The 22,460-nt window shown below is 44.3% G+C and overlaps 1 protein-coding gene across 7 annotated transcripts in view; it reads left to right on the top strand.

Annotated features, from left to right (window-relative positions):
• The window catches only part of LOC128324356 (sodium-dependent neutral amino acid transporter B(0)AT3-like), a 70,904-nt gene extending 51,529 nt beyond the window's left edge, over positions 1–19,375 (top strand). For 6 of the 7 annotated variants that reach the window (XM_053248837.1, XM_053248842.1, XM_053248840.1 and 3 more), the window contains 5 exons: positions 8,244–8,400; positions 10,388–10,592; positions 14,077–14,236; positions 18,002–18,158; positions 19,044–19,375. In XM_053248837.1, coding sequence (XP_053104812.1) covers positions 8,244–8,400; positions 10,388–10,592; positions 14,077–14,236; positions 18,002–18,158; positions 19,044–19,229 — 865 coding nt within the window. In that variant the 3' untranslated portion in view covers positions 19,230–19,375. Of the gene's footprint in view, positions 1–8,243; positions 8,401–10,387; positions 10,593–14,076; positions 14,237–16,450; positions 16,601–18,001; positions 18,159–19,043 lie in introns of those variants that run through there. The other variant, XR_008306806.1, reaches the window with a different exon arrangement.
• Positions 19,376–22,460: the final 3,085 nt, after the last annotated feature.

Below are 22,460 nucleotides of genomic sequence, written 5' to 3'. Positions count from 1 at the left end.
CTTTTGATTTAGGTTGGGGTGTTAGAAGCCAATTGGGGAGGGGTGTTTAAATTTGAAAAAAAGGGTGGACCCCTGGGTGGGTGGCACAGGCAGTTACTAGGTGGATTAGTTGCAGGGGGAGGTTTTTTTTATTATGGGGAAAATGGAAGGGGGGGAGGGCACAGTACCTACCGGAGAGGGACACAGTCAAAGCTGGGGGGACCTGAAAATCAAATGAAACCCTTCTTTAGTGAACAGTGTGGATTAGGTTTGGGGCGGGGGAGCAACAATTTAATTCCTATGGTACCCAGCCTATTTTTAAAGACCCTTTAACAAAACCCATCCAGTCCACCCACAGCAAGCAAGCATACATACAATAGCATATCATATAATAACAAGAACCCTGGGAGGGAGGGACCTGCGGAAACAAGAGACAACCTGCAAAAAAAGCAGCAATTTCTTCAACACAACAGTACATCTCAAAATATCCCTCCCCACAACCAAATGCATTAAAAAAATACAGGTGTCCCTATTTAAAACCACCAACTAGGGAAGGGGACGACAAAAACTGCACACACATGCGCACGCATACACTCACTAGTAGTGTGCATGGTTCGGTTCGGGGCCATTGGAGAGACCTCCGGACTGGTCCGTAATTCCAGCCATCCGGCGGTTCAGAAGGACGGGGGAGTGTCACTTTAAGGGGGGGTGGTAGTACTTACCCCCTCACCCCGCCGTCTTCCCCCTCCGGCGCTGGTGCTTTTAAGAAATTTCTTGGGGCGGCAGAGTTCCTCCCTGCCGCCCCTGCCCCCGTCGTTGTCCCTGTAAGCATTTACCGATCAAGAGCTGGCGGCGCGCATGCACCCTTTGCGGTGCGTGCGCTAGTCTCCACCGCTGGCGCACACGCACCACATACATCACACTGCGTGCGTGCCAGCAGCGCAGGCAGCCGGGGTGGTCAAGGACAGTTGAGAGAGGGGCAGAAATGAGGAGCCACTATTTGTGACTCAACTCACCCACCCCCAAGCAGAGACAAATAAAATGAAATACTTAAAAAAACAAAAAACGATGGCAGGGTGAGGTCGGTGGTGCTGTAGCTGCAGCTGTGGGAAGGGAAGGAATGAATGAAAGAAGGAAAGGAGACAGGAAGAGAGAGAGAGAGAGAGAGAGAGAGAGAGAGAGAGAGAGAGAGAGAGCAGCACGAAGGGGGGAGTGGGGGCAGGGGCGTAACTACCATTAGGCAAGGGGAGGCAGTCGTCTTGGGGCCCCACTGCCTCGAGGGGCCCCCCAGAGGCACATCACATGACTCCCCACCCACCCGTGTTGCACCCCCCTATGAATTATGTTGCGTCTCTTGGAGATCGGCAGGAGCAGAGAGTAAAAGAAACTCAATTCAATGTGAACTAAGTATTCACCATATTCATAATGGGGATGTGAGTGTGAGTGCACTATATATTGTGAAGTGTGTTTGTGTGTGTATATCAGCGGGGGGCCCATTTTAAAATCTTGTCTCTGGGCCCACTCCAACCTTGCTATGCCCCTGAGTGGGGGTGATGTAGCAGGGAGGGGGGATTCGGGGGGACAGCAGCAGCAGGCCCAAGAGGGCAGGGGGGGGGTTAGTGGTGGGTAGTACTGTAGCGGGGAGGAAGGGGGCAGCAGGATCAAGAGGGCAGGGGGGTGAGTGAGGGGTATTGATGTAGCGGGAAGGGGTGTGTGTTGGGAGGAAGGGGGAAGCAGGAGTGGCATGGGGGGGGATCAGGCCCCAAGGGGCACAAGCAACAACAACAACAGAAACCCAGGAAAATTAATGAGCAGCAAAAGAAAGCAAGGTGTAAAAATCAAGGAAGACCACAGCAACAGAACAAACAAAGTAAAAGTCTTCAATAATCTTAAGAATCAATCAAAAGAACAGAGCACACAGAAATTAGTAATGTTTTAAATTGCAGCAATCAAAAATCCTTAAGAAAACCAAGCTCAGGCAGGCAGCAGCAGAGGGTAGGTGGGTGAGTGGGGCAGGGGAATCTGGATGGGAGGGAGGATGGCAGGAGGAGAACCACAACAACAGAACAAACAATGTAAAACTCTTCAATAATCTTAGGAATCTATCAAAAGCACACAAAAATTATTAATATTTTTACAGCAACCAAAATCCTTTAAAAAAACCCCAAGCCCAGGCAGGAGGGAGAGAGGGGGAGCAGTGGGATGGAATCTAGATGGGAGGGGGGATGGCAGGAGGAAGGGGGCAGCAGGAGCAGGCCCAGAAGGGGCACACAAAAATCAATAATCACAGCAATAAATATATAACAGCAGCAACAACAAGCAATAATCAGGAATCAATCAAAACAATATTATTTCTTGTTTACACAGTCAGACAGGTGTTATTGACTGGTTTGTTTTATCCAGACATCGGGTCCTTCCCAAGGACCTGGGATGCCAGAATTTTATTGTCAATGGTTATAGATATCGTCGCAGAATATAGGCTGTAAAGCTGCTTTTTGTAATTGGCTGATGGTGATTTCTGTGGCCCCTATGGTGTTGAGGTGCTCTTCAAGGTCTTTTGGAACTGCACCCAGGGCGCCAATTACCACTGGGATTATTTTGGTCTTCTTCTGCCACAGCCTTTCAATTTCAATTTGTAGATCTTTGTATTTGGTGATTTTTTCTATTTCTTTTTCTTCTATTCTGCTATCCCCTGGTATTGCTATGTCGATGATTTTGACTTGTTTTTCTTTCTTCTCAATTACAGTGATACCTGGTGTATTGTGTGGCAGATGTTTGTCTGTTTGCAGTCGGAAGTCCCATAATATTTTTACATCTTCATTTTCTACAACTTTTTCAATTTTATGGTCCCACCAATTCTTGGCTACAGGTAGCTTGTATTTTTTGCAGATGTTCCAGTGTATCATCCCTGCTACCTTGTCATGCCTTTGTTTGTAGTCAGTCTGTGCGATTTTCTTACAACAGCTGATCAGGTGGTCCACTGTTTCATCTGCTTCTTTACAAAGGCGGCACTTGCTGTTTGTTGTGGATTTTTCGACTTTTGCTCTTATTGCATTTGTTCTTAGTCCCTGTTCTTGTGCAGCCAGTATGAAACCCTCTGTTTCTTTCTTCAAGTTGCCATTCTTAAGCCATTGCCAGGTCTTCGTGATGTCTGATTTTCCACTTATATTGTGTAAATATTGACCATGCAGAGGCTTATTTCTCCATTTTTCTGCTCGGTTCTTGACTTGTTCTTTCTTGTAGGCCTGTTTTGTTTCATTGGTGTTGAATAGTTTCACGTTCTTGACCATTTGAAGTGCATCTTCTTCACTGTCCCTTATATATTCTTCAAGGCCTCTTTTCTCCTCCTCTACTGTTTGATGGACTTGCAGCATTCCTCTTCCACCTGAGCTGCGAGGGAGGTAGAGCCTATCGACATCACTGCGGGGGTGCAGAGCATTATTGATGGTCATGATTTTCCTGGTCTTAAGATTTAGCGTCTCTAGCTCAGCCTGGGTCCAGTCTTTTATTCATGCAGTATATCTGATAACAGGTATAGCCCAGGTGTTTATGGCTTGGATGGTGTTCCCGCCATTGAGTTTGGACTTCAGGATTTTTCTGACTCTCCTGATGTATTCACTTCCCATTTTTCTTTTAACTTCAGTGATGTTATCAGCCTGGAGAATGCCCAAGTATTTGTAAGGTTCTTTCTCTTCCAGGTTCTTGATGTTGCTTCCATTGGGAAGTTCTATTCCTTCTGTTTTTGTTATTTTCCCTCTGTTCATTATTAATGCAGCACACTTCTCTAGTCCAAACTCCATTGCTATATCACTACTGAATATACGGACAGTGTTTAGCAGTGATTCGATTTCTGACGGGATCTTTCCATGCAACTTCAGATCATCCATGTACAGCAAATGGTTGGTTTTACTGGATGTTTTAGATGTTTGGTATCTGAGGTTTGTTTTGTTTAGTATTTGTGAAAGTGGGGTCATGGCGATTACAAACAATAGAGGGGATAGTGAGTCCCCTTGGAAAATGCCTCTTCTAATGCTAACCTGTCCAAGTGCCTCGCCATTGATTGTTAACGGTGTACTCCACATGCTCATTGCTTTATAAATAAATATCTGAATGTTTTTGCTGACACCAGTTGTTTCTAAACATTTTAGTATCCATGTGTGAGGCAATGAATCGAAGGCTTTCTTGTAGTCAATCCATGCAACACTTAGATTTGTTTTTCTTCTCCTGCAGTTTTCTAAAATCATTTTGTCAATCAGCAGCTGGTCTTTTGTGCCTCTGGTGTTCGGGCAATTTCCTTTCTGTTCAACTGGAAGCTGTTTGTTAGTTAATAAGTGTTGCATCACTTCATCTGCTATTATTCCAGTTAATAATTTGAACATGGTTGGCAGGCAGTTTATTGGTCTATAATTACTTGGAACTGCACCTTTTGCTGGGTCTTTCATAATGAGATGAGTTTTCCCAGTTGTTAGCCATTGTTCAATATCACCGCCTTTCATAATGTGATTGAACTGTTTTGATAGTTGTTTATGAAGGCTTGTTAGGTGTTTAAGCCAGAAGCCATGCAGTTCATCGTTGCCAGGCACAGTCCAATTTTTAATTTTCTTTGCTCTTTCACTTATTAATTCTGGTGTTATTATTAGATCTTGCATTTGTTGGTGACATTTTTGACCTCTTTCATCCAGCCTGCTTTTTTATTATAATCTATTGGATTGTCCCATAATTTCCCCCAGAATTGCACTGTTTCTTCTTTATTTGGTGTTTCTACGTTTCTTGCAGTTTCTCCTTCTATGCTTTGGTAGAAACGTCTCTGATTCGACTGGAATTGGAGATTCTGCCTGTGTTGTGTAATTCTGGCTTCATATCTGCTAATCTTCTTTGACACTGCTGTTATTTGCTGCTTTATTATTTCCAGGACTTCTCTAATTTTCCTTGAATCTAGGTGGTATTTTTGGATCAGATACTGTTTGGTGTTTTCATTCTTCAGCTTCTTGTCTTTCATATCTTTCAGTTTACTAGCATCTGATCTAAGCCTGGAGATTTTATTTTCTAATCGAATCTTCCATTTAGGTGATGTACTGCTTTCTTTTTTTACAGGTCCACTGATCTTATATCCGAGCTCTTGTGTTGTTATTGTTGCTGCACTGTACATTAGTTGGTTTGTTTCTTGCAAATTATTGGTTGTTATTTCTGCAAGTGCAGCATTGACATCTTTTAATGCCTGAGCAAGTTGTTTTTTGGCAACTGTTTTTAGAGCGGGAAGTCGAACCCTGGTGGTTGTTTGGTTCATGTGCTCAGTTATTTTTTGCTTTAGTTCCTGTTGCTTTTCTGTTAAACGGCATTTGGGTTTTTGAGGTGAAGGCAAAGGGGAGGTTTCCTGGTTTTGATTTTGAAACAGTTCAGCAACGGTGGTATCCTCTATTTCCAGCACCTCCTCCATCTACGCCTGAGCAACTGCTTCAGTTGGTGGTAATTCTTCTTCCATATCTTGAGCCTGTGTTGCTCTTTGCAGTTCTTCCAGTTCAACTCCTGTGAATACTTTATTTCTTATTATGTATCTTCTCTGGTCTGCTAGCCTTTGTTCTGTTATTTCTGTATCTGGATGCTTCTCTTTCCAAATTTGGTACATTCTTTTTAAATAACCTCTTCTAGTTGGACTAGACTTGTAATAGCAGATCATTATTTCCTTGTTGGCATTTTTTGTATATTTTTTTTCGGTTAAGCGACGTTTCTTCCAGTAGCTTTGCTATCTCCAGCCCTGGTTGCTCAACTGAAGATCCTGAGTCCTGTAGCCCACTTGCCACCAGATGTCCAGGGACTATAGCACCTGGTGCGGTCCTTGTTGACCCGGGCGACAACCTATCCGGTATAGATTTATTAAAGTTACATCTCACCATATTGTTGATGGGAGAGGCACTCTTTGTCTGGCTCCTCTGGTGAGACCTGTCCGGTATGGTTGGACCTCTGGCATAGCTCTCACCTTCCTCAGAGCACACAAGCCCCACAACCACACCAAGGTAGTGCCTCACTGGGGGTAGTGCCTCACTGGGGGTGAGCCACTTCTTCTTCTTCTTCTTCTTCTTCTTCTTCTTCTTATTATTATTATTATTATTATTATTAATTTTTTTTAAAAAAATTGATTTCTATACCGCCCTTCCAAATATGGCTCAGGGCAGTTTACAAAGAGAAATTATAAATAAATAAGATGGCTCCCTGTCCCCAAAGGGTTCACAATCTAAAAAGAAACACAAGACAGGCAACAGTCACTGGAGGTACTGTGCTGGGGGTGGAGAGGGCCAGTTACTCTCCGCCTGCTAAATAAAGAGAATCACCATGTTCAAAGGTGCCTCTTTGTCAAGTTAGCTGGGGTTATTATATTAATATTAATAATAATAATAATAATAATAATAATAATTCGATTTCTATACCGCCCTTCCAAAAATGGCTCAGGGCGGTTTACAAAGAGAAATAACAAACAAATAAGATGGCTCCCTGTCCCCAAAGGGCTCACATTCTAAAAAGAAACATAAGACACACACCAGCAACAGTTACTGGAAGTACTGTGCTGGGGGTGGAGAGGGCCAATTACTCTCCCCCTGCTAAATAAAGAGAAAATATATATAATAGTGTGTGTGTGTGTGTGTGTGTGTGTGTGTGTGTGTGTGTGTGTGTGTGTAATCAATGAAGAAGAAAACCCAGGCAGCAGAAGAAAAACAGAGAGGGAGGTTGCAGAGGAGCAGATGTTTGGCACAGGAAGAGGAGGCCAGGGGAAACCAGGCCAGGCTGCAGGGCCTAGGCCCCGAGCCAGGGACTAGCCTGGCCTGGGAGGGGATGGGATGGATCCAGGAGATGGGATGGCAGCAGGGAGGGAGGCAAGAACAACAAGAATTTTTTTTAAGCACACTTGGTGTGCCCCTGGTGGCGCAGTGGTAAAACTGCTGCCCTGTAACCAGAAGGTTACAAGTTCGATCCTGACCAGGGGCTCAAGGTTGACTCAGCCTTCCATCCTTCCGAGGTCGGTAAAATGAGTACCCAGAATGTTGGGGGGCAATATGCTAAATCATTGTAAACCACTTAGAGAGCTTCAAGCTATAGAGTGGTATATAAATGTAAGTGCTATTGCTATTAACGAAGAACAAAAGCTAGCAGAAATAAATCAGCACTGAGAAAAGGGATGAAGGGAGGGTAAAATAAAATTAATGAAATCAATGCAGATGGATGGGGTGGGTGGGCCAGGGCCTAGGGCCCTGGCCAAATAATAAAGGAATGGAAGAATGAATGGATGAGGAGAACAACAGAACAACAATAATATGGGGAAAGAAGCTGTAAAGTAAGTAACACAGAGATAGACACAGGGCAGAGAGAATGGACAAAAGAAAGAGCAGGAGGACAGACACAGTCAAGGCACTCACAGACAGACACCAGCACACAGCAAGGTCCAGATGATGATCCCTCAACTGCAGCCAAAGAGAATTTTCCAGGCAAGAGGCTTGGCTTAAATAGGTTAGAAACTCCCCCCTTTGGGAGCCCCCACCTTTGCACTCCCCCCTCCCCCCGGCCAACAGGGTGCCAGCTCTCAAACAGTGGCACAGTCAACAGCCTACCAGAGCGCAAGACTCATTCTGGCCAATCAAAGGATCAATAGCCCAGCCAATGCAATGTCTGAAAAATAGCCTCACAAAATGGAGGCCAGGAGCAAAAGTTCAAAAAAATGAGCCACAAAATGGAGGACAGACAATACAATACACAGAAACCCTATAGAGCCCTATGGCACATCCAAACCGGTTTGAACTGGTTCGAACCAGTTTGGATTTGGTTTGAATTCGGACCAGGAGGGCTAAAAAAGAGCCCGGTCTGGTTCGAATTCGAACCATCGAACCAGGCCGGTTCGAATTCGAACTGGTTCAAATTTGAACCGGTTCACACATTCCTAGTAGTTACATGCGCATCTTGATGTTCTCACTTGGTAGCCATCTGAATTTATATACAGTTAGCTTGAAGAGCAAATGGACTAAATATTATCAGGAGCAATGGGCTTTGCTTGTCTTTGATTAGATATGCCAGACATGCCAACTCTCTCCTCAAATCTCAGAGAATCACTGGAATCCTTATGAAATAGATGTATTCACTCTTGGTATTGCATATTGAGTCTCTTTATTGTTGTTTTGTTTCATTCAGTGGAGACTCTTAATTTGACTTTGTTGCTTGACTTTGTCAGGAAATCGAGCAATACAAATAATTCAAATAATTTTTGGCTTCCCTGGTAGGAATATAGACGCTGTCGTCAATGCATTTAAATTGCAGCAGCTAAGCATCACAAAAGACAACTATACTATTTCGGTAGAGGCCCTAAAAGCAACATCTCCAGATAAGCTTGCCAACCTCAGGTTGAAAACGTGTGTCCTTAAAGAATTCCTTGATCAGGTATTATACTGGCATGACAAAAGGATTATGTGACAGAAGATAGGTCTACACTGGCTCTGTTGCTATCAAGTGTTTTCCTGGCCTCAACTTGGTGATGCTCTGTGTGGGATTAGATTTTAATGAGAAGTACACACCTGCAGTTAGAATGCCAAATTGGGAATACACATGCACTTGGACATGCCCAGTGATGATATTGCTGACAGTTCCCCATGCCATATCAAACTGCTTCTAACAGTGTTTGTGGTAGAGGATGCTACTCTTTGACCAGGACAAAAGGAGAGGGGTACTTGCCATGGTTTGGGGGGCGGGGGGCGGGATCCTGACCTGGAATGTGGTAGGAGATATTCTCCTTGGTTTTATCCAGTCTTCATAAACTACAAGCACCTTGAACTTAACGCATGCAAGTCTTTCTGCATGGCAGGCAGAAACAACAATGGGGCTGGCATTGCCCCTTGTAGTCCACATGGCCCTATGTGTGGTGCTGGTACATGGGGAGTTTATTCTACCAGTTCTGTAGTAAAGCACTGACTGGCAGAAGGAAATGTACTTGTGCAGACATGTTCTGAGAGCCAGTTCAAATGTGCAGAAATAGTATGTCCTTCCTGAGTTGTACTACAAACTGCAGGCAAGGATGTCTGTTGGTTGTCCATCATGTTTCAATGTTCAATCTTGGGTTTTTTTAAAAAAACAAAACAAACAAACAAACAAAACCCCCACATCATGCCATGGAAAGATGGCATGTCAGCCAGTAGGGGTTTGCACTAGCTTCCTCGCACTAGTGCTTAGTGTGTATGAAGTGCATTTATTTAAAAAATGAGAGGGAGCATTCAAACATGTGCTAACTCTCCTCCTGCTGATATTTTAAACATCTTTCCCTGAAGTTCCCCCTTCAGAGACTGTGTGTTCCTTCTGCACAGCCTGAGAAAGAAATATAGAAGCTCTTCTCACGATCGGAGAGCTTAGCCCGCCCTCCCTGCAGACGATCAAAAGGCAGCCCAAATTGGCCACCCACACGACTGCCGGCTCCGCCGTGGAGCCGGCGGGGGCTGCGGGGATCAGGGGCCGCACGGGGCATCCTAGAGAGACCCCTGAGCCTGGGAGGCAGCTTCCTAGTCGGGGGTCTACTCGTGTGTCACCGCACGCCAGGGCAACACACAAGCAACCAAATGAGGTTAATGGAGGACTCGCTCCATTAACCTCATTTAAGGGGGGGAGGAATTAGGCAGGCTAGCCACCTTGGGAGCACTGGGCTGGCCTGCAAGCCCAGTGATTCCCATGATCCCTGGAAAGCAGGCTAAGCTCCCTTAGCCCGCTTTCCAGTGATCGTGGGAATAGCCTCATCATTTATTTATTTATTTATTAGCCACTTAATGTGACAATGTTCAACAATCAAGACGGAGCTGGCCCCATAATGAAGTATGATGAGGTGGCCACGTTAGATGGGATGGATCCATGGCAGGGGTGGAGAGGGCACCCTGTGGCCACCTCCACCAGCCGTCTCATTTGTTCACCAGCCTCCCTTCTCCTGCCCTCCTGGTTCTGACAGTTGTTCTTCCTCTACTAGTCCTGCTTTCTGCCGTTACTCAGAGCAGGGACACTGAGAAAAACAGGGTAGAAAGAAGTGTGGCAGGCTTTCTATCTCACCACCCAACTTCTCTATGCTTCCTTCTGCTCCATTCCCCATTCTTTGCCTTTTGAACAGGCAAGGTACTTGGGCAAAGAGGAGAAGCAGTAATGGCTCTCTTACTAGGTAAGGGGAGGTGAGGGAAGATTGGGGCACGGGGCACTCTGTGCACTACAGGGAAGATCAGAGGATGAGGAGACTGGGGTGGAGGGAGAGATCAGTGCATGGTGCACTCTGGGAGCCATGGAGTACAGGGGATAGCTCACTGGAGGAGCTTGGGCTGGTCCCTCTGCAATATAATAGCATAGCTTTGAAACACATCTGACTTTATAACAGTCTCTCTTCTATTTCTGAATTTTGCAGAGTGTTTCTGGACATGGCTTGGCCTTTATTATGTTCACAGAAGTCGTCACTCACATGCCTGGATCACAACTTTGGGCCATTCTGTTTTTTGTCATGCTATTGACTCTGGGTCTGTCTTCTATGTTTGGACTTATTGAAGCTATTTTGACTCCTATATTAGATTTTAAAGTTGTGAGTAATTCTGTACGCAAAGAGATTATATCTGGTAAGATTTTCCCCACAAACCATTCCTTTCTTTGTTGTTGTTTTTTTCTTGAGAGCAAAACTCTACACATTTAAAACATTTATCCGTAGTGCTTTGGGATGTCCAAAACACGTCACATATTATTTCAGACATGTATTCATTTATATATCTGAGGGAAATTATTGCCCAATTTTTCTAATTAAAATAACTTAACTAACATGGAAATCTGCCTTCTCTGTCCACCTAGTGCATCTGCACCACTTCCCAAGTCCCTAGACATCAACATGTGGACATCAAACATTGGGCATGTAGAATCCTACTCATGTTGGATAAAATTATGCAGTTGATCTTCGCCTTATTCTTTTTCTGTGCGAACTGCTTTGAGAACATTTGTTGAAAAGCAGTATACACATAATAGTAGTTATAGTTGATTACTGGATCTCTTCTCCCCACCCGGGAGTGTACGCTTGGCCTAGATGTGGTTGCTGGTTCAAATCCTTGCTGGTATGTGTCCCAGACTATGGGAAACATCTATATTGGGTAGTAGTGATATAGGAAGATGCTAAAAGGCTTAATCTCATCTCATACTATGTGGGAGATGGCAATGGTAAACTCCTCCTGTATTCTACCAAAAAACCCCACATGGCTCTGTGGTTGCCAGGAGTTGACACCAACTTGACGGCACAACTTTACCTTTAGATAGACTCAAATATTATGCCCCCATGTGGAATTCCAGGGGCATTGCAGGTGGGGCATACATACCGAGTGGCAGGGGTGCAGAGATCCCTTCCAAGCATTTGAGGAGTTCCCACTCATTATACTGGACTCTCCCCTTCCAACCTAGTAACCCATATCTCCCTCCAAAAAGTGTCTCTACTCAAATTATTTCTTAATGTCTTTCTTACGTACCTTCTTAAATGTCTTTCCTTCTTAAATCTCACAAGAGTAAGTAAAGAGTTGCTCCTCAGACTTTCCTTCTGTCTGCATCCCTGCCAGGGTGGGGAAGTCAGGCATCTTCTTGCTTCACTCCATACAATAGCTGGATTGAGAGGAAAGTATTGTCAGATCTGGCCAAGTTTAAAAGAGTTGTCAGAGACAGATGCCCTACACCAGGGAGCTTTCTGACACATGCGTTTAAAAGGTCTTGTCCATCAGCAACCTTCTCTCTTCTACTGTAATGCAAGAAGCTCTTGTGATGCAATCGAGGGGAAGATAATGAAACCAAGAACATTAAAAACAACAACTCAGCGTTGCAGTTCAATGGGGCTTCAGCACTGTAGGCTGACCACTGATTGAATATGGCGATGTGCAAGAATAACCAATGCTAGATAATGCTAGATAAACACAGCAAGAAACCAATGGAGGGGTGGATGGTTTGGTGCTTTGGATTAGAAGCTGGAAGTGCAGGCCAATGTGCCACTCTATTTTTTCTTTCTCCTATTTCTAGGCATGGGGGGGTGGGGTGGGGACTAGTCAGGCATTTCAGAGCATGATCCATTAGACAGGGCACCAGTCTGAATTAACCCCTCAAAGTCTGAATCAATATTCCCATTGTTTACCTTGTTTTGTTCTCTCTTCACCAGATGTTCCCGCCGCTGCAAAGAAATGTTTAAGTTGCTCTGTAGTGTTTCATGCAGCACTTCCCCTCATACTACTGTCTTCAGACTAACAGAAATGCCTCACCTTCAGATTAAGATGTAAACTCTTTATTGGCCGTAAGCTTCCACTACTAATTCAGCAATTGAATACTCTTCTTCCTAAATCTTCTGAGCACATCCCTTCACTTCCGATTCCTCCTCTAAACTCCACCTCCCTGCTGCAGCTTCTAATACCACATATTGGGTGGGTTCCAAAATAGCATCGAATCTTGGCTGAGGCCAAGTTCCACATGACATTCTTCAGCCCTGGGAGTGCACACTCCCCACTTCCATCCGCATGTGAGCTTCTACTTCCTTTCTAGGTTTGGCTCTTCTGAGACTGGTCATGATGTGCAACCCCACCAGTCTAAGCATATCCTAATCTACTTGCTTCAAAGAACCCAAGATCTGAACCTCACTCTTTCTTTAAGGATTCATGGTGGCCACAATGACTCTGCTTGTCTTTAAGATGCCACAAGACTCTTTTGTGCATGTGGGTGCTGGCTGTGACCTGTGGTTCTCCCTGCCTTCTGTTCTGGGTGCTTCTCAACTTCTCAATGAAATTGGCAGAAAAACTCTGAAGAGGGTGGCAGGAATTGTACCAGCACACAGTCCGCAAGGTGGTGGGATATAGGGCCGAACTAGTTTTTGGGCAACTGCCCATTTTTTTAAAAACATCTGCTTGCCACATTCATCTACAAAATGGGGATGTGGGAAGTCTGTTTTATATACCCCAAGGAACGCACAGTGGAGGGGAGCAATGTTTACCCTGCCTTGCCTTAGCCTGCAACACAAACACTGCTTTTGAGCACTTTCCCCCATCTTGGCTCCTATGGCGGGCATGGAGAGAACTGTAAAGCAGCTAAGTGCTGCAAGGTCGTACAGCCAAGGTGGGTGGACTTTGTTAACTTCCTACCTTCATTTGCTCCTTTTGGTATGAGTACTCCCCTACCCCTGCTCTATATCTACCTTGTAGAGACTCCCCTATTCCTGTTTTATAGGCAAATGGAGCAAGTATGAATTTGATAAACTCTGGTTCTTACCTTCAAAGCTGTGTGGGGCTTGGCACCTGTTTACCTACAGAACCCTCTCCCACCCAGTTATATCCCATCCTGTTAGATAATCTCAGATGGCCCTTTTGTCGGTCCCTGATTTTCGAGAGGTTCGGAGTTCTAGGACCCGCAAAAGGGCCTTTTAGGTTGCTGCTCCACTTCTTTGGAACTCTCTTCCCCTTCAGATTCATTTAGCCTTTTCCTTACTGATCTTCAGATCTCTACTGTTCTTTTTCGTCAGGCTTTTGCCCTGTAGTTTACTTTATTTGTTTTCTGTTAGCTATTGTAGTTTTTAATTTGGAATATAATTCTTAATGTTGCCTTATTTGCATGTTTTTGTACACCGCCTGGAGTCTGTGGAGTGGGAGGTGTATTAAATGTTTCTAACATATTGGTCTGTGACCGTAATAAAGTTCGGTTCTGCTCTGTTCTGTTCTTAAATGTTTCTAATAAATAATGAATAAAATAAACACAGGGTTGCCCCAAATGCCTACTTCGGCTCTGAGAGATTTGATACTAGGCAAAACAGAAGAGAAGTGTTGGGAGAACAGATATACACATATTTAAACACTAATTGCCAGTTTCTTATTTAGTTCTTCTTCATTGTTTAATTAAATTAATTAATTAATTAAATGTATATACCGCTGCCTGACTCCAAAGGCTCTAGGCGGTTTACAGAAATAAACACAATGAAAACAGAATAAAACCAACTATTAAACAATTAAAATTAATCACATTCAAAGATTACCACAATTAAAAAATTTAAACAGCAATATTTTTATTTATTAACGGAATAATAAACTCTGCCTTCTCTAGGTGTGATATGTCTGTGCTGCTTTTTTTTGGCTCTGATCTTTGCCTTGAGATCAGGAAACTACTGGTTCGAGGTGTTTGATACCTACGCAGCAGCCTTGCCTTTGTTACTCACTACGTTTTTTGAAGTGATTGGTGTTGTATATGTTTATGGAATTAAAAGGTAATGTACATCTTTTATATGTATGATTGGATAAGCTCCAATGTTGGATCTTGCCCCTTTTTATTATTTTTGTTGGTTGTTCCTATTTATTAACTGTAATAGTGCTTTAATGTGTATTATGTGTAAATAATGACTGACATGACCTTCAGCTCTCCAGTGATGGAAGGAGGGCTGTGGACAACTATGGGTGCACAAGAAGCCTTCAGCATCCCTGTGGTGAAAATTTCTTTGCGCAGTGGACCTGGTGTGAAGTGGGAGGGGAAAGAATTTTCACATTTCTCCCCTGCTTCCAAAAGCCCTTTCTATTAGTATAAATCTGTTCTAGGAACAGATTCAAAGAAAAGGGGCTTTTGAAAGGAAAGGAGAGATGTGAAAATTGATCCCCTTCCACACTCGGGCGCTTTCAGATTAGACCCTGCAACAGGGTCACGGCGTATCTCTGAAGTGTGCTTCTGCACTTCCTGTCTTGGGACACTGCAGTCCCTACACTGACAGCAGGGTGCCATTCATATTTCCAATGCCTTGTTTCGAACTGGATTGCTGTGATATGGTGCTATAACGTTGTCTATCTACTGTAAAAAAATTGCTGTTTTTTCGGGTTGTTAGTTTTCGCAAGAGTTCTCCCATGCTGGACGCTTTGCTATTTACGTTTTGAATGCGATTTGCCTCAACCACAGCATTTTGCCTCTGTTGAGTGGCTAATCTGGAAAGTGCCTAGGTCTGCTTATTCAGAGAAGCCTTAAACGCAGGGACACTGAAGACATCTTGTGCACCCACAGCCTACTTCTGTCACCAGAGGGCTGTGGATCATGTTGGCCAATACTCATAATGTTATGTATTTAATGTGTAAATGATAGCACTTAAACGCTCACCACACAGATTATTTCAGCAATCCTTACAACTATATAAGGTAGGTCAATATTATTACCCACATAGCATAGCAGATGTAGGCAAGTGGGTAGGTAGGTGGGCTGAGGTTGAGAGAGAACGACTTGCCCAAGACCACTTAGAATCCATTGCAGAGATGAGATCTGAGCTAGGGACTTAGGTGTTCTTAGCTCAGTTCACAGCCCCTTCACAATACTAGCTGTCAGTAGTTTTCTGAATCAGCCTGTGGTTTTGCACCCTATAAATGCGAAACTTTTACCACTGAAAACAAATGTTGTGGACACCTTGTTAACCAGGCTGCTAACCTGGTATAACAAACATGTTTATTGGTTGAATAAGATTTATCACCATAACTCAAGTTTAGAACATTTAAAGTTTGAAAAGAGAAAAGTAGGTACACTACTAACAGTGGTCAGAGTGCAGAAGCGTCTTAGATCTGCTTTTTAGACTGATGGAATGGAAATGTACATTTCAGTTTATAAAGCTTATAAATCCTCAAGAAATCCTTCTCTATATTTTTGGCCGAAGAGTTTTTGCAGGGGTGGTGAAACCCTGCAGCTGATAGGTCTACCCAGCCAACCTCACAGAGGATAGGACCAGGAGGAGCTCCTTCATCCGGTCAGCCTGGCAAATGATCAGCCCACACCGCTCAGTTTAAAGCCAGCTTGAGAAGAGGGAGAAGAAGAGGCAGCCACAGCAGGGTGTTTGTCGGGTGGGCAGGCGGGTGGGAGAGAGAGAGAAGGAGAAGGAGGAGAAGGAGAAGGGGGAGGGGGAGGGGAAGGAGAAGAGCTATGCCTACTTGCCCTGCTCTCCACCCTCCCAGCCACAGCCTCCCTGGCCTCTTCTGGATGGGAAAAGTTGGATTCTTAATCTGCCATTGGATGAACTGCTCAGATTCTAGAGAAGGGCACAGGAAAGGAATAGAAAATATTTGGCAAGCATGGTGGAGCATAGGAAAAACGGGAAGTGGGGCACGGTGTGGATTAGAGCAATGAAAGAGAGGAGGCCAGAAGGAGGAACCCGGTGGGGGGGGGGAGGTGCAGGTAGCATGAGAGGAAAAAATGAGCAGAGAAGAGAGAAGCTGGGAAGCTGAAGAAAACTGTTGGCTTGTTTCATAGTTTTAGTGGTTGTAAACCACTGTGTGCATGTTTCAGATGGAAAAGAAAGCTAAGCATATAAAGTTCACATACTTACTTGAAATAGCGAGCCAGCTCTGTGGTTTCAAGAACTCTATTCTCATACTGTATTGCACCCAGAGAGTTTGTGATGGTATTGATAATGCTGATGCCTCTGGCAGTTGCTGACTGAGCTGATCTAATGTCACAGGGGAGCAGAGCAAGCAGGTGGGGTCTGGGAAAAGAGGCAGCAGGGATCTGAATGGCACTGGGCCAGTGCTGCCTAGGAAGTGACTCTGGAGGAGGACATGGTGGAATCGAGATGGACAGGAGGAAAATCTGAGAAGAAAAGGAACACCAAGTGAGAGAATGGGCAGAGAGAGAAGCAGCAAAGATAATGAAAAATGATAATAGTTGAAGGCCACGTTTTGATTTGACATAACCAGTAATAATCTGAATGCAGGTCTAGAGTTTCTGTGCACCTGAGGCCTAGTTGTTCCCTGCTAACTGAGCAAAGAGGCACCTTTTAAAGTTGTGATTCTCTACTGTTTAGCAGGGGGAGAGCAACCGGCCCTGTCAACCCCCAGCACAGAATCCCTCCAGTGGCTGATGCTGGTATCTGCCTTAAGTTTCTTTTTAGATTGTGAGCCCTTCAGGGATAGGGGACCACCTTATTTATGTATTATTTATTTGCCTATGTAAACCACTTTGAGCACTTTGGTTGAAAAGTGGTATATAAGTAGTAGCAGTAGTAGTAGCAATAGTCGTGGTCGTGGTCAATGAAGTGGGAAACCTGTGTCTGAACAGGGCCACTTCAGAATGCAGGTATGGTGTCTCAAGATACTATGCTCCTCCATTTAAATAAATAAACCCTCCACACAGATACTCAGGGAAAGCGTTCCAGCCTAGCCTTCGCCCTGTAGTTTTTCTTTGTCCATCATTCAGTCATGTGAGCCCTCACCTGCAATCTGAACTCTGTCACAGGTTAACCACCTCAGTGAAACCGGGGCTCAAATCTGGAGGCAAAGTTCATCCAAGATGTTAACCAAGGTCAGGAATAGGTATTATTCATCTCAAGATCAAAAGAGCCAAGTCAAAGAGTGAGATGAAGTAGCAAAATGTCATCAGGAAGGGCTAACACTTTTATTTCACACTTTATTTGTCCTGTTTATGGAAACAACTTTCCAAGCAACAAATATTTCCATTATTGGCCTAAGTGCAATAGGACTGGCCTGATAATGGGAGGAACAGAAGGTTCAAATCAAATCACTTTACTGAGGTCAGTGACCAGCTTGATACAGAATACAGAGTATCATATTTAAAACAAGTGTATGTTAAATCAGCTAATACACATAAGATAAAACTACTGAAAGCTTGTCCATTGCAGTTATTTGTCAGGAATATCTATAACTAATCGCTTTTGTGATTTATAATATGCAGCAGCTCAGAAAGTTAATTTAGATCAGAAGGGTAATTTACACATTCACATGCATCACATCACTTAAAAGCCCATCACTTGGTGGGTTGTATTTGAAAGTGCAACTGATATCTCACTTCTATCTGTCATGCTTGAGTAATTAATGCAAGTCACTACCTGATGTTGTAGTCATCAAGAGATGAATATGTCTGTATGAACTAGCTCAAAGAAAGCTAAAGGAACACAGTTTAATTTCCTTCATATTTTATACAACACAATGCATGTGTAAAAGCTCTATTGCCCATAGATCTGCCAATAACTGTAACCAATTTTCCATTAACCAAGGTTCAGTGCTGATGTGGAAATGATGACAGGAAACCAACCAAATATCTACTGGCAGATGACATGGAGATTTATCAGCCCGCTGATAATGCTCACGATCTTTGTGGCCTTCATAATGGTACAGGGTCCACCAAGCTATAATGCATGGAACCCTAACTACGTATGTTAACTCTATACAAATTACTGATTTGTAGCCTTTGGTTTATTTTTTTAATCACAGAAATAAGTTATATAGCTCTCATCACTTTCTTGGAATTATGAACACCTAAATAATAAAAGATGAAGCACTTAAAAATGGATCCTAAGCCTTTAGAACATAAGAACAGCCCTGCTGGATCAGGCCCAAGGCCCATCTAGTCCAGCATCCTGTTTGACACAGTGGCCCACCAGATGCCTCTGGGGAGCTCACAGGCAAGAGGTGAGGACATGTCCTCTCTCCTGCTGTTACTCCCTTGCAACTGGTATTCAGAGGCATCCTCTCAAATGAGAAAAAATATTCACTAGGTTTGAGAAGCCATCAAAACTGGGTAGTCTGCACCTCAGGCCTATGCAATTTGTGGTCCACCAAGCTGAATGCTGCTCACCAGCCATGTCTTGTGGCCTGCCAGGGCCTTGACAGAACCCCTGTTAATGCAATCCAGGGCATACAGCAAGAACAGGTAGCTTACAGAGCCCTACCTGGCTGGTAGTCTGCGTTAATCTTTTTGGGTCACTAGTTGTGGAAGACTGCTGTGTGTGCGTGTGCGTCCGCGTCCAACAGGACATCATATGCATATGTGAGCCTGAGCCAGAACATACATGCACACTTTGACATCTTCCAGGAGCTCTTCAAACCCTCTTGTCAGGCTCCAGCAGATTGTGCCAGTCTATATAAGAACCTAGAGAATAAGAGCTATTTTCACTTACATAAGAGCCAGTAGTTTCTTTGTAGCAAACTAAATACTTCAACATACTTTGCACCCACTTTGTAGCACTAAGATTAGGATGTGTGTGTGTGTTTGTGTGTGTGTGTGTGTTTTAAATGATCTTCTTGTTTCTGCTACAGGAAGATTTTCCCAAAAAAGAGAAGAAAGATTATCCCACCTGGGTATATGCTATCTGTGTCACACTGGCATCCACAGCGTGCTTGTTCATCCCCACTGTAGCCCTTTTCCAGCTGGTGAGAGGCATACTGAAGAAGAAGCAAGCAGAAGCGCAACTTACTAGTATGAAGTCCTCTTCACAAACCTAACTTCCTTTTGTGTACAGAATCCAATCATTTCATTATTTTAAGTTACATCCTCATGCCCGCCATTTTCACATGCCTTCCTCAAAATAGACATTGGAATGTAACTGATGATAGTTAAGATGTAACAATAAATAAGCATTTATATGGCACACCAGAATGTTCAAAGATGCATCATCTGTTTATGGCAAACATCATGATGTTTATAGCAATAAACATCAGGGCAATTCTCACAATCACCCTGGACAGGTGGGGAGGGTGTGAGGGTGAAGGCTGATTTTAACTCCCCCCCCCCCGAACACCAAGCAGGTCAGCTTCGGTGCACCTCCTACACACATACACGGACAGCCCTGCTCCGTGGAGTTCCATGAAGCATGGAGCAGGGCAGAGGGATCCGGGGCCAGGACCTCTTGTTCCGGCCTCCAGGCATCCCTCAATGCAATGCACGGCATGTGCGTTGCAGTGGGGATTTCCCCCTCCGATGGGCACTCCATGCCTCCATCTCTGTGATTCCTCTGTGTGCCCGTCTCTGCACACAGCCTGAGAAATCACACGATTCCCAGTAGCCGGGTTAAGGGTGGAAAACCTCAGCTAAAAGGGGGTTAGGTGGGAGGGGAGCGGAGGGTCCCGAGAGGATCCCGCCGCTTCTCACGAGCAGCCCAACCCTGCTTGGGGCAGCCCAGGCAGGGTTAGGCTGGTCGTGAGAAAAGCCTTATCATCTTGCCATAATCATTACCACAGCCCTCTAAAGTAGGTCAGTATTATTAGTCTTAGATGTGTGGCTGAGATTGAAAGAAAGTGGCTTGCCAAACACATGGCAGAGGTAGATCTGAAAGGGGGAATTCTTGATTCATAGCTCAGAGTAGGTATTCCTTAGGCAGACCCTGCAGAGTGTCAAACCAGATCACTGCCTATCTAGAGAGTGACTTCTGATCTCATGGCTCTCTGCTTCACCCTTTTACAACAATCCCTGTGGTTTTCAAAGAGACAGTCTTTACCTTTTCTCTGAAGCTGATGTACAGAAGCTGACATACTGCACAAAAGTATGTCAGTCTAGTAACATTGCATTTGTTTAAGTTGTGCAAAGGTTGTGCATGCAAGGCTGAGCCCACTGGAAATAATGGGCTTATCCTGATTTCTGCATTTGTGCAACATAGACAAATTTATGCAAATTGTACCAATGCAACATTACTAGGCTGGCATACTCTTGCGCAATATGTCAACTAATTATTTGACACACATTGATCAAAGTAAACTTAGATGGCATGCTATGACACCATAAACCCCACTCCTATATACTGTGATATCTTACTTCATCTTTACACACCAATTTCTGTGGCTTTCAACAAGACTATCCACCCACCTTGTTTGTTTGTTTATAACTAGCTCTTCCTCCAAGGAGCCCAGAGTGGTGGACATGATTATGTTTATCCTTACAAGAACCCTGAGAGATAGGTTAGCTTGAGAGATAAGTGACTGGCCAAAAGTCAGCCAGCAGGGTATTCATACACACAGCCTAACCCAGGCAAGGGCAGCCTAGCCTGGGCTTGGCTGTGTGTGTGAAATGCTGAGATCAAGCCCAATCCTGGCACTGCCTCCGCGCCAAGTCTGAGTTTTTAACCCAGTGTTTAAACCAAGGTTAAGCAAACGTATGGTTCGCTTAACCTTGGCTGGCAACCATCTGGGCAACTGCCACTGGATTAATCAGCTCCCCCACCCTGACCCACCACCATTTCCAGCAGTGAGCCAGGGGGAAGTAGCAGCCATGCTTGTGCCCTGAAGTACCCTGGGATATGGGAGAGGGGAAGTACTCCTGCTCCCAGCATCTCCCTCCACTGTACCGCCACTCGTGTGGGCACGCGGTGCGGTAGAGAGGAGGATGGCAGTTACTTGTCAGTCGAGGACAGCAGGCAAGCTTCTGCCTTCCCTGCAGTCCGCCCACCTCCCCAGGGATGTTGTGTGCATGACCTTAGTGAATTTTATGGCTGAGTGGGGATTTGAACTCAGGTCTCCCTAGTCCTTGTTTTCCTTCTAGCCAATGGGGCCGGGGAGAGATTATTAAAGAGTGACATCTGCATTTGTAAAAGAGCATCCCTCTTATCATGCTAATGATTCTACCTCAATGCCTCTCCCTATTTGCTCCAGCGTTTTCAGAAAAAGTAGCTTAAAACCAGCATTTTAAAAACCCTGAAATAACTTGAGATAAGCTAGAATTCAGAAGACAAAGCCCAATTTGTGTGTGGAGTGCTTCCAAGGATCTCAAATGGACTTTGGGGTAAGTTTGGCTAGTGAGTGAAAGCACACACTCTCTCCCGAAGGAGATTCGGGGTAGAAGCCCTGTGTGTAAAGCTGCCTGGAGATACTGCTACCTATGGGGCAGTTACAAGCTGTTAAAAGCAGCCCCTAATTATCAAAATGCCCAGTACTATCATGACTACTTTGGACAGGTCCATCTGAAGCACAGTTATAACAGTTAAATGGAAGGCATTTTATGCAAGAGATAGAAAGTATCCTTCAAGGAAGATGACTCACACCTTAAAAAATGGGAAACTAGTTATGAGGGCTTCACAACTGATGCTGATAGTCCTACGTGACATGATAGGTCTTAGTGGGAGGATCAACAGAAGCCCACCACTTCAGGATTTACCACTGCAGGGTTTAGAGGTACACCTGAGCCACACAGAAAACTTTCTGTACATTGAGAATTACATGACAACCCATCAAAAGGCAACTGTGGAACATGAGACTGCAATTCTCCAATCCACAATGCCTTGACTAGGTGTTTCATAGTACTGAAGCTTTGTAGGTTATCACACAGAAAAGACCATGACATGCCTGTAGATCTGCAGTAGAAGCATCTTGCAAGCAGAAATATAGACTGTCCCAAGTCTGTTGATCTAAATTTAGAGGGGGTGGGGAGGAAAACAAATAAGTTATATAATATTTAATATTATATATTATATAATATATAATATATTATTATGAATATTTATGTTACAAAGGCCACATTCACATGATCGCTTCTCTGGCTCAGGAGGTTAGCTCAGGATTGGTGGGTGTGCCTGCCAGACAATAAATATTGTTGCTGGATTGCTACGGTGCAGCCCCCACACAAACCCAGCTCAAGGCTCCAGAGGAGCAAACCAAGCAGCCTCCAGGGATTCAGATAGAATCTTGTCAGACCTCGCTCTCACCCTGGAAAGCTTTTATTGCATCACTAGTCATGCTCTCATTGGC

This window comes from Hemicordylus capensis, chromosome 4 (genome assembly GCF_027244095.1).
Source record: "Hemicordylus capensis ecotype Gifberg chromosome 4, rHemCap1.1.pri, whole genome shotgun sequence".
Lineage (NCBI taxonomy): Eukaryota > Metazoa > Chordata > Lepidosauria > Squamata > Cordylidae > Hemicordylus > Hemicordylus capensis.
Note: the sequence above shows the minus strand (reverse complement) of the source record. Positions and strands in the feature narration are given on the sequence as shown.